The sequence below is a fragment of the Streptopelia decaocto genome (genome assembly GCF_964273445.1).
Source record: "Streptopelia decaocto genome assembly, chromosome: 1".
In the NCBI taxonomy this organism is placed as follows: domain Eukaryota; kingdom Metazoa; phylum Chordata; class Aves; order Columbiformes; family Columbidae; genus Streptopelia; species Streptopelia decaocto.
In genome coordinates this window covers 55,656,787-55,669,568 of record NC_138663.1, presented here as the reverse complement: position 1 = coordinate 55,669,568, position 12,782 = coordinate 55,656,787, and the positions used below count along the sequence as shown (strand labels likewise).

Here is a 12,782-nt window from a genome sequence, read left to right as displayed (position 1 = left end):
GGATACTCCTTTCCTTGGTCAAATACATACACAGATCGTATGTGCTCCCAGCATATAAAGAATAAATAAAAGATATCTACTACTCGCAGACAAAGCAGGAGAAAAACAGGCAAGTGGCCCCTATTCCTCTTTTCTCTGTAAAGCAGAAAAGTGCAATATAAAAGTACAAAAAAGTTTGCTTCTTTCTAGTCATCCCCGAAGAACACAGTCTATACTGATCACTTAGAGATGGTGTGTAGGAGAAGGAAATTTTTGGAAGGTGAGCCAGATACATCTTATTCACATACAGATTAAAAAGTCAGTCATGGCTTCTTCTGCAACGGTGGCAGAAGTTTCAATGAGAATGAAGAGGACTGGAAAGGGAAAGCTGATAAACATACAGAGAACAACGGCAGTACAAGCAGGAAAATTAGGTTTCTGGAGAGGTCTGCTGAAAGGAAATCTGTGGTTCACCTAGTAAACCAGTAACTGAGAGGATAATATTTGGAGGTTCTGGAGAGTGCTGAGAAGGTCTCTCATCTTGGGGAGATAAAAGTTAAATCTGCCAGTACTGATCTTCCCAACTGGATTGACATGTCTTTTCTAGGATGAGTAGCTTACATTACTTCTATTCCACAGCTAGATCACCTTTCAGAGACAGATCTGACCTTATTTCAATAGGACTTACCTTAATTGGAGGGAACATAAAATAAAGTAATATAAAAGTCTTCTCTGTATAGATATTTCATTGTAGAGAATATATGCTTATGAAGTTCCTTCTCAAAATAACAGATGTCCATGTATATGTTCGTACACTTATATTCGTGTATGTGTATATATGTATTTAAATAAGCTACATAGGCAGCTCTCAGTATCTTTTATTTTGCTGTATAACTTTTTCAGCAGGACCCAATCTTAAGAGTCATAAAAATACTGTGCAAATGCAGTTCTTTTTTTTTTTTTTTTAAATACCAAAGTTCCTGTTTTTCAAATACTGTATAAGTTATTTGCTTAAGTTTGCCTCATTTTTCTCACTCACAATTTGCCAGCATCTTTTTCATTCTGGAGAACTGAGTATTTAGAATTGGGTTTATTTTTAAAGATGGCTTCTTTCCTAGATGGTGTCTAGTGGTGGGTGTCTAGTAAGGCATAAGGTATTTAGGAGAGCGGCGAATATTCTCTGGTGCATCACTTCACAGCATCTTCTGACTGCCCTCACCTCTCAAACCCAAAAGTTATTACTGCTGTACCAGAAGCAGCAGGACAATGCATGTTCTCACCTCATTACTGTTGTTCACAGTCCAGTGTATTAGTTAAGCCAACAATAAAGGTAACTTTGCACAAAAACCTGACGGAGAACTGGAGAAGCAATTGCACCAGGGGGGCATCCTTTGCTGCTGACTGTGCTGTCAGGGTGGTATTACAGCATCCCGCACAAGGAGTGGGCAGATTGATAATGGCAGTAGCATCTTCAGATGCCACAACTTTGTTATCCAACAAACGTCTGCCAGAGCATGTGCTCACGTGGAGTGCGTCTTTGGTGCACATGTAGATGTTATTATTTTCCCATTGTGTCATGATACCAACTTTCAGAGAACTCAAAATCACATGGGACCTTTTTTCTTCTCCCATATGGCAATAAATGCCATGTTTTCTTTCTAGTGTCACTCATAGCTCTTTCAGCCCTACGGTTTTCCAAATATCTCCCCCTCTGTGCTGAATCACTGCTGTATGGACAAGTATTTCCTGGCACATGTGATTCTGTTCTGAGCACTGCAAACCCACGGGCTTGTGGGGGGTTGTTTGCAAAGTGTTGGGGAGCCAAGCATGGAGGCAGGGCTGATGGGACAGGGGTCTCTCCTAGCCCCCAAGCACGGCCTGGGGGCAGCAGCCAGGTTGAACCCAGACTCCAGATCCCCAGGCAAGTCCACGGTGATGAGGCCACAAGTGAGACGTCATGTTAACCCTGAGCCCTGGCAGCTGAACTCCCACAGCGGAGCTGCTCTCCCTGTCTTTATGTCAAGTGTGCAGAGTTACTCATGTCTGGAAGCATTTTCTGGATCTGGCCTTTGAAATAATAGAATCAGATAATCCTCATTTTATTAATGAAATCTGAGAGCAGCAGGGAACAGAAGTTACTGAGTAGTCTACCATTTCTCACTGAATTGGCACAGGAGGAATTTGGTGGTGCATGATTGTCATGGTTTGCAGTGCCAAATGGCAGACACCTTCCCAGGCACAGCCCTTGCAAGCCAGCGTGTGTCAGCTGTGCCTGGGGCACATGTGGGTGGTGTTTGTAGTTCAGTGGAGCAGGCTTCTGGGTAAGTGGAAAAGAGAAAACCTTAATTTTATGGTACCATAGGTTAGTTTTGCCATGTTGTGTATTAGCAGGAGAGAAGCTGATGTGGGTACCCTGAACTTGCCCACACTCATCCTTGCACCATTTTAATGCAATCAGTCTAAAATTATATACTTATTTGATATCTAAGTGGTAGCATGAGGTGGTAGCTGAGTTGGGGCCATTCTCTTGCCATGCTGCCTTGCTATAATGCACACTTAGTCCCTAGACAAAAGTACCTGTACCATTACTGAGTGCTTCCCCTTGACCAATGTACCAAATGACATGGCAGACCTGTGAGGGAATTGTCTGTTCCGTCACTGGCTGGTAAAATAAAACTTTTGAGTGTTCAGGAATAGAGGTGATGATGAAGATGCACAGGAATTTATAACAGAATCACAGAATGTTAGGGATTGGAAGGACCTCGAAAGATCATCCAGTCTAATCCTCCCCACCAGAGCAGGAGCATCTCTCCCAAAAGATTGACTTAATACAGCCAATTCCTGTTTACTGAGATAAATATGTTATATAAAAATCCGAGGTAAATTATAATATTTATGCCAAATGAGAAACAACTTGTGATACCCTATAAGGATGTCTGGGTCTGATTACACCAGCATATCTCCAAATCCACATGTAGCATGTTTTGCCCAGTCTGTGTACATGTAAGTGATAATAAGTGGTGCAAAGAAGTGTAGATCCATCCCATTCATTTTGTTTTTATAAATCAGTAGCTGTGAAACCTGTCATAGCTTTGTAAGAAGTTGCTAGAAGAGTATGTTATTTTTAATGTTTGGAGTCCCTATACATCAAAGCATATTTTACTTGGAGATTTTCTTTTTCAAAGTAAATGTAGAAGAGTGTTCTTCTTTCTATGGGAAATCCTTACTTCCTTTTTTGTTAATAATTTTCTTAAACTAAGAAAGCCTTGCAAAAAAGCCCTCATATGATAATAGTGTGTGAAAAATGTAAAATATAATTCAGGGGTTTTTTTTAAGATGAATGACTTTTTCATTGTTTGATTGCTAATAGCAAATGCATTTCAAAATCAAAGTAACTTGCTAGAATCCACATCTTTACACTGCTACTGAAATTGTGTTTTGATTTATTTGACATGATCCCTGATTGCTATGAGAAGAATCAGTTCAGTATTTTTGTTCTTAGATTCCCCCTCCTTTGTCTTGCAGCTACTTGTGGCAGATTCCATTAACAATTGCGGTAGGAAATACGAGCCACATCTCATCAGAGGCAATTATATGGGTGTCTAACAAATCAGGTAAAAATAAACTTTCCTCCCAGTGGAATCTCATAAAGCATACTTGTGTTTTTCCTCAACTGTTTCTTTGGAATTGATCCTAGATAATTGTTTAGTTGCTCTGCACCCAGTTTTAGCTACTTGAAATGAATTACAAAAAAAAGGAGAGTTGGGAAGGGAGGGAGGAGGAGTGAAGGGTGAGCAACAAGCAAGATTTATAATTATCACAGAAGTTAGACAGTATAATGAAAAGCTTTTACCTAGAAATGTGTACCTAAGTGCTAAGATTTTTTTATTTAGCAACACATATCAAATCATTGATGAATGCAATTCACTTTATTGATTGGTGAAAGTTAAATGTAATATTTTTATAGCAAAGCATCTGATTAATATAACTTAGTAAATGCAAAGTATTTAGAATTCTGGCATTTTAAACTCTGATCCATAGTGTGAACCAGGGCTAAGAAATGCTTACTGTCATTAAAAATTTCCTTACTGACCTATCAAAGTATTTCTTCTCTCTATTAGATAACCAGATGCTGGACCTCAAAAGTGCATTGTTCTGCTTACTACTTATTTTCTCCCTCCTCAGTTCCAACATGATCATAATAGTTATTGTCCTGAGGACAGCTAGAACTAGATACCAGTGGTCTTTTTATCACCCTGAAAAAGGAATCCTGCCATAGAAATTTCATGAAGTATTTCTCTATATTCTTAGCAGTTCCTGCTACATCAGCTGACAGTTTTGGACTGGAATTGAAGATAGTGAGGGAAGAAATGTATACAATTGAATAGAATTGTATGGAAGGGAAAAGAAGAAGCCATGCATCCCCTCGACACAAGGGCTATGGAGGGAGAACTGACCCCTTCTTGTAAAATTAGAAGAGTGTAGAGATTTCCCTTTGATAGAAATTTACTGTAGAGAGGAAAGAGTCAAACCTGTGTGAGCCTGTGTTTTTTTCCCTTTTTTTTTTTTTTCTTTTATAAGTCACTAAACGATAATAGTGACATAGAGTTTAGTAGCCAGCAGGACTAGAAATGAATGGTGCATGATCAGTGGAAATCTGAGTATCCCAGCTTTCTAGTGGTATAAGGTGTTTCTTTGCTGTGATCATTTGCAGCCTACCAGAACATAACATGTTTCATGCTGTTCCCATGATATAACAATCTAGAAATGTATGTGGGACCAGAGGACTTTTTATACCTGGGAAACATACTCTAGTCAAAGCATACGTATGCTGCCTCACTTCGCAGAAATATATCGCCTTGGCCGTACTGTTTAATATTAACACATCCAGGATACTTCAAAACCTGTTTGCTCTTTCACAGTCTGCCTTAATGACTTGCTCTACTTTTGTCCTTTAGGGCTTGATTGAACTCTCATTGAAGTTAATAGAAAGATTCCCACTGACTTCAGAGAGAGTTGATCATCTCACCTCATCTCATCTCATCTCATTAGGTTGTACATGCATGCCTCCTTCCCTTCACTCCTGCCTTGAACATTCAGTATATCACTATTATATGCACAGTTGCTTCTTCATTGCCTTTTACTTGCAGAGTGCTGTGGAGGAACAAGTCCATAAAACCACTACCCACTCTTTTAAGATCTACTGCTCCTATCGAAATGCCTTCAAGAAATCAACAAATTAATGATGGCCAGTGTGAGCAATGATTTTGGGGTGGCTGCTATATAGAAATTGAAGAGGAACCTTTTTGAGTCATCAGTTTCCTGTGTAGCAAATCAATGCCACTGTGATCTATTGTCATTATCCTTGTCCTTCGTCATTACTTTCTCACTCAGTCACTTGCTCTGCCTCATTGAAAGTGAGACTGTAAACTTATGACCACAGCAAGCATGTCCTCTTGCTTCTGCTTATTGTTGTCTAGCTCAGCTGAAGAATTCCTCAACATAAAAAAGCCAGGAAGAACATCCTTGAATGTACTCAATATATGACTCATTGTGTGTACTGTTATGTATTGGGGCTGGTATAGATGAATTTGTGGTGGTCCTGGAGATTTTCTGCAGCTCTTATGTTTGTTTCACGGGGATGTGGGAGGGATTCTGAGACTGGAAAGGACGTTTCCCAGGATTGATTCTTGTGGATGGAAAGAATCATGAAGACTTTCTGTTGTGCAGAGGATACAGTTTCAGTGTTGTCCCAGCAAGTAGGCTGGGAACAACTTTGCCAGCTGGAGGTGAAACAAACTACTCCAGAGGATATTTGGAAGTTTGGGAGTGGTCACATTGTACTGCAAGTGAGGGTAAATGAATACAGATACTCAAATCAAATTTGGTGGAAATGCTGTTCATGAGGATATTTTCAATGCCCTCTCTAGGAAGGAGTGGGAATTTCCTTGTTGTTGACTGAACTGCTGTGGTAAAGAAGCTGCCAGGGTAACCTGAAGAGTAGATAGGAGATGATGAAGATCTGTCAGTTGTCTCTCATGTAATACTGATCACATAGCTCATTTCAGCTGCCAGTAATGAAGAGGGCCCCAGTTAATGACTTGGCATATCACTTAATTTTTTTTCAATAAAATTAATCTTGTCTGTGTGTTACCTGAGAGAAATGAGTTTTGAAATAGCTACTTGTATTGTCGTGAGGAAATACTCATTTTTTTTGTGTTAGCTGAAATAACGATTTCCTAGGGAAGTACGCCCCCTGCCTTGGACTAGAGTTTGTCAGGGGTGGTTATTTGCTGATGAGAGAGTGTATTCCTTCATGTACATCCAAAAAGACAAGAGACAGAATTACTGATTTTTGCATCCTTTTGCTACCATGTCTGTTACCTCATCTAGGTATTGTAGGGTGCCAATTGGCAATTTCATGAGCAAGGGATAGAAGGCTACTGTCCAGTCTTGTGAGAACCACTGAATGCAGAATGCTTGGTTTGCTGCTCTCTTCTCATCCTGGCTGTGTCTCGTTACATGCTAGAGATAGTAAGGCATGCAGATCTCTAATTGTTCAACATGCTGAGCAGGATTAGTTCAGATAATTGCAGATCATCACAACTGCTGGCAACAGAGCTCATTCTGTCCACTCTTCACAATATCAAGGTGAAGGAGCACACTGGAAATTACAACTATGCAGCATCTTTTTGAGATTTAATTCCTTGTCCTTTGCAACAAATCCTGTAGAGAGAACAGTGCCAGACCTTGGCAACTTGCCTGACAAAGTGCATAATCTCCAAGATGTTTCATATTCAGTGTAGCTCTTCACACCTGTTTGTGGAAAGTATGTAGTCATAATTTTGGAAGGTTTTCATTTTGCATGTGCTTCTGCCAGTCTTACCCAGTGAGCCATAGCATTTATGTAATCATTTTTCTACCTATTAGTTCTTATGCCAGCTATCAGATGACCCTTTTAGTGGCTCAGTTTGTCTGGCCATGTGAAATGGAGCTGTCTTTCTTGCTCTCAGAGTGTTGCACAGGTATTTCACCACCACCTTTTTCCCTTTTCACTCCCCATAGCCATGGATGAGGCAATTCTGCTCCAGGTGAGTGACAGCTGTTAAGCTTCTGAAAACTAAACCGGTCACAAAGAAAGGAGACATCTCATGATTAGCTTTCCTGTTGATGTTGAGGTCAGAGACATCACACTAAGATGGCTGCAGAGGTCTTGGTGCTACATTCTTGCAGTTCTGCTGAATAATAGATTTCACCAGCACTGTGGAAATCATCGATGTTACAGACTTCTGCTCTGTCATAGATCCAAGGCTTGTCTCTGTTTCTCCTAGATAAGTTTTCTCTTTTGTAGTAGTTGTAATGATGTATGAACATAATGTCCTCAGTATTTTGGGATTAGCCCAAACCCAGTAGTGGGTAAAAGGTCAAGGACCAGCTCTGAACTGAGCCCATCCCCACCAGAGGACTGCTTATCAGAGCTTGCAGGAAGGTGTTGGCAATTGCTGCTGAAGGAGTACTAAGTGTGGAAGTACAGGCTCACCTATCATGTTTCTTGAAATCCAGGAGAACTGGCTTTAACCTCCAGTGAGGAGGTTTAGCTGGCATCCATTTCAAACAGATGAGCAAGGCTTTGGACAAAGACAAATTTGCTGTTCCCTGGCATGACTGCTCTGGTTCTCAGAGACCAGGTAGGAAACATCTCCATGTGACTCAGCAAGTGCTGCTGAACTGACTGACAGCTTTGCAGTCTGCCTCCCTGCCCTTTCCATCCCCACCTCATAAATATTGACTGACTTGTTAAGTTCCAGGGAAATATTCCTCTAATGGACTCCCTTGCCTCTGGTAAAGTGACTCTCATTCAGCCTCCTCTTAGTATCTCCACAGGATTGCCATGAGATGGGCGAAAGAAAGTTCAACAGGGCAATTGCCTTCCAAAGAGCAAGTCTCACTATATTATGCCATCTCCTGCTAGATAATCTCTGCTTTAACTGTAAGCCCCTTGACACTCCAATTCTCCTTCATGAAGTGTTTTGTAGAAGACAGCTGCTTCTGACCTGAGGTTTGCTGGATGCCCACTGGGGAATAGAACATTAGAAAAATACTATTTCTTTACCTTTCTGAGACTCAGCTGCTGAGCTTGACCTATGTTACTTCCACACTCCACTCTTCTATCTTTCACAAACAGGAGGAAGGGAAGCACTGTGGTGTAAAATAAATATATAGGTCCTGCTTTACAACTTTAGCCAGCCATGGTGAGGACCAGGGATACAAGACCTGCAATCCTGGCACGGTTTTGACAGAGTGAGGCAGAATTACTCCCCTTATCCCAAGAGCTGAGCAAACATCTTAACAGAAAACTGCTGCTTATATTGTGTATCACCTTAGACATTAGCAGGTCCATAATGTAGGAATGTTAATGGATAGAAGGGTAGTCTGAGGAAAGAGTATTTGAGAAAAAAACGTGATCATATTTACTGATGTGCTCCATTTATTCTGTTGTTCACTATAACAAAACATTTTGTTTCAACGTGGAGCTATGGCAACATGGCAAGTGAGCTTATAAGAACTTTTTCTTCTGGTTTGTCTTCTTGTATGAAAAGTTCTTGCAAAAAATTTGCAGAATTTAGTTAAAGACAGTATATTTTCATGAAATATTGTGATTGTGGTGAAATTCCTCATGGAACATTGTCAGAAAAATTTCACTTGCTGTTGTTGGCATGAAATTGTGCTACTCTTGTGGAATTACTTTTGCATGAAAATGGAGTCAGTTCTCCCAGTAGGGATTCTACCAGCGTAAACTAATTTCTTAGTATGCTAGGGGGTGTGTAAAATGAAGACTTAAAATAACAACTGTGAGTCTGAGCACTTGAACCCGTAGTAGAACTGTGTTTAGCCCACACTCTTGTCAGCATTGGAGCAGCATCTTGCAGAAGGCTGTCCTTCACCCAGGCCTGCTTCGGGAGATGCTTATGTTGCCATGTGAAGCAGCAGGCTTCCATCATTCCTGCTGCTTTTGATGGAGCTGAAGTTACTCAAGAGCTGGGAGAGCTCAGAACTTCAAGCAACATGCAGTTAGCACCAGCTGGAGGAGTCTCACAATGCCAGAGCAGAGAAAATGAGAATCAGACCCTAGCTGATTTTCTTACTTCAAAACATATGTCATAAAATTTAACCATTTCCTCCTGAATGTCTCCTATATGTATGTGGCAAAACTGGAAGGTTCAGAGTAGTGTTATTTTCTGAGGAATCCCAAATGTGACCATGGAAAAACACTTTCTGATGGAGGAAAGTTTTAAAAATTCCCTTTAATCTCCAATACAACTGCTTATATATTTTAGATGGAATTGTAAGAGGTAAACTAAAACCATGAAAGATAGATTTCTTCCCAAATGAAATCTTTGTTGTTGTTTAGAAAGTCATGAATGGTTAATATAGGGTTTAACACTGAATGACTACCTTTTTCCTAACTATAATACTTTCAACAGGAAACTAATAAATGTGTTTGTGCTAAGTGGAGAAATTGCCCAGGTGTATAGGAATTTTCAGTGCTGTAATCACCAAAATAAAGAATTTCTTTTATAGAAAGGCATGAAAATAATCAGACTCAAAAAATGAAATTCCAGTAAATTATATAGAACTATGTGAAGCACATGCATCAGGCAGTCCTTTAAAATAATCACATGCTTGTATGAGCTGGAAAGGCATGAAAGATTCCTGTCCTCTATTTCAGCAAGAGGTCAACACATGCGTGGTCTTATAAAAAATTATAGTGAGGGGTTATGGTTGGATTTAAACTGACCCAAACAGCAATAATGCCATTGAGCTTTGAAAAGATACTGTTCTACATCAAACCAATACACTGTGGAGGTGTTGCACAGCTGTTACTTGTGAAATAGGTTATTTTGACCTTGTCATATTTGACTGGCAAGTATCATTTGGTACTCCATTAAAGCATAAGTATTTTTCTTCGCTTCAGAGATCAAAATTTCATAAAAATACTCAAACAAGAAAAAATGTATATACTTTTTTTTGTCGCATCTGATTTTGAAAATGTCCATTTATTGTATTTTCTCAGATATTGATTAAGGTGTGCTCATAGCCTATTTGATAAGTTTTCAGGTGTCATAGAGCTGCAGGGATTAACAAGTTACAAGTAATTACTTTCAAAGATGGTAGCATTTAAAGGTTAGTTTGCAACAGACAAGCACGGGCGGAAAGCAGAACTGGGTTCACAGTATCACAGTATCACAGTATGTTTGGAATTGGAAGGGACCTCAAAAGATCATCTAGTCCAATCCCCCTGCTGGAGCAGGAATGCCTAGGTGAGGTCGCACAGGAACATGTCCAGGTGGGTTTTGAATGTTTCCAGAGAAGGAGACTCCACAACCTCCCTGGGCAGCCTGTTCCAGTGTTCTGTCACCCTCACTGAGAAGAAGTTTTTTCTCAAATTTAAGTGGAACCTCCTGTGTTCCAGCTTGATCCCATTACCCCTTGTCCTATCATTGTTTGCCACTGAGAAGAGCCTGGCTCCATCCTCGTGGCACTCACCCTTTATATATTTATAAACATTAATAAGGTCACCCCTCAGTCTCCTCCAAACCAAAGAGACCCAGCTCCCTCAGCCTTTCTTCATAAGGGAGATGCTCCACTCCCTTAATCATCTTTGTTGCCCTATGCTGGACCCTCTCCAGCAGTTCCCTGTCCTTCTTGAACTGAGGGGCCCAGAACTGGACACAATATTCCAGATGTGGTCTCACCAGGGCGGAGTAGAGGAGAAAGGTGGTAGAAACTGTGCCAAGCATGAGCAGACTGCTCCTGGCACCACACAGCAGCACGCCTCTGAAGACCCAGCAAATTTCTAAATGCCATCTTTCCTAGATAGACAAGTGGATATTTTGCTGTTGCTCTTAAGAAACCCTCTAGGTTGATAAGGAACTCATCTGAGAATTAGGGGTGACAGGCTGTATTCACAGCACCACACTGGGTAAAGTAAATAGAATGGGGCAGATCCAGATTCAAATTCCTTCTCTCCCTGTTTTACAGCAGTTATTTGGTCCAAATCTGTTCTAAGAAAGAACCTTTATCACTATGCTGTAAATTGTTATGATCTTCTACAGTATTTCTACAGTAATCTTTTTCTTTGTAAAAGATTCAGTGATATACACAGGAACCAGGATTCAAGTCTTTCATAGGTAGTCTAGAGTAACTGGATAATTTCTGAAAGGAAAGGGGAAAGGAAAGGGGAAAGGAAAGGGGAAAGGAAAGGGGAAAGGAAAGGAAAGGGGAAAGGAAAGGGGAAAGGAAAGGAAAGGGGAAAGGAAAGGAAAGGGGAAAGGGGAAAGGGAACAGGAAAAGGAAGAGGAAAGGGAAGGGAAGGGAAGGGAAGGGAAGGGAAGGGAAGGGAAGGGAAGGGAAGGGAAGGGAAGGGAAGGGAAGGGAAGGGAAGGGAAGGGAAGGGAAGGGAAGGGAAGGGAAGGTGTGAAAACCTTGTTCCAAATGCAGCTTAGGTGCTTTGAGGGTATGAATGCCTGGGAAAATCACAGAGTTGTAGGACTTAGTTGTGGTTTTCTCACTTAGACCTATTCTGCAGGATATGTTGACTCCTAAATGGTGTATCTGCTTGGTGCTTTATTGCAGATAACTAAATGGATGTGAAGAATATTTTAACTAAAACCAGGGGTCTATATTTTATTTTCCCCATTTGTTTATATAGAATAAAATTGAACTGGTGCAAGTCAGTTAGACAAACCTTAGTAGAGCAATAACAATTGAATTGAGCAGGCAACAACTGGACTTACGTGTTTCTAAGAAGTGTATTTTTAAGATATTTTAATGATGTCAGGATGACCTAGGTGAGAAGAGGACTTTATTTTTTTTTTTAATCCTGCAGCTTTTTATCTGAATTCATGTGCATAATACAATTCCATTAATTTAAAGTTAAACATATAATTTGATGCTTTTAGGATTTGGGTCTTGCTGCTCTTTGTATTTTTGCACCTTAAAATGATAGTGTGTTTGCTAAAGGTATTTAGTCAAGGGAGAAGCATAACTTCTATCTGCAGTCCTAGTCATCTGTTATTTGCTCAGAAATTACTTTTTTATAAGAAAAACTGAAACAAATCAATTTCTTTATTAAGTCTACATTCTAGATAGTATATGAGAATTGTTAAGTCTGTATTGTTAAATTTTTTTTCCATTCATTACTTTCAGGGGATTCAAGCATACTAAACAATTCCCTCATGGCATTACATTTAAGAGATATTTTGTGTATTTCTTTTTTATTTTAAAAAATGCATGAGAAGACTGTTTATTTTTTCAACAGTGTACAAACTAATTTTATTACAGTAGAAAAAAAAAAGCTGGATTTTTAGTGAGTTCTGGTTCATGATCAGGTCTGTCACAATAATTTACTAGACTGAAGGCTTCTTCAAGAGACATTGCAGCCTGAGGCTTCATTCCCTGATGATTCTTTAAGTGTGTGTTGTGAGCTCAGGGTATTTTTATTGTTTAAATCCCTAGTCCTGCAAATAGTCATGGACTGCCTGACTTCTAGCTGGTACAAATACTAGAATAAATTTAGACTTTCAGCTTCAAAGCAATTACTTAAAAAGAGGGGAAAGAAGAACAGGTTAGTTGATATAAGGTTAATTGGTCTAGTTCTAAAGGGGAACCTCTCAGTTGTTAGTAGCTCAAAGCTGTACAACTGGAAATACTTTAATTTAAAATCCAATATAAAAGCTTCATCAACTACATGCAGAAACACTTAAGAATTCTTTGTTTTAATCACAGGTTTAGACTTCTCT

General features: G+C 39.8%; 1 protein-coding gene across 1 annotated transcript in view; it reads left to right on the top strand.

The window, feature by feature from the left end:
- The window catches only part of TRHDE (thyrotropin releasing hormone degrading enzyme), a gene marked incomplete at both ends in the record, with an annotated part of 208,642 nt that overhangs the window by 153,100 nt on the left and 42,760 nt on the right, over positions 1-12,782 (top strand). Inside the window, one exon of the mRNA XM_082052838.1 lies at positions 3,505-3,593. Coding sequence (XP_081908964.1) covers positions 3,505-3,593 — 89 coding nt within the window. The remainder of the gene's footprint in view (positions 1-3,504; positions 3,594-12,782) is intronic.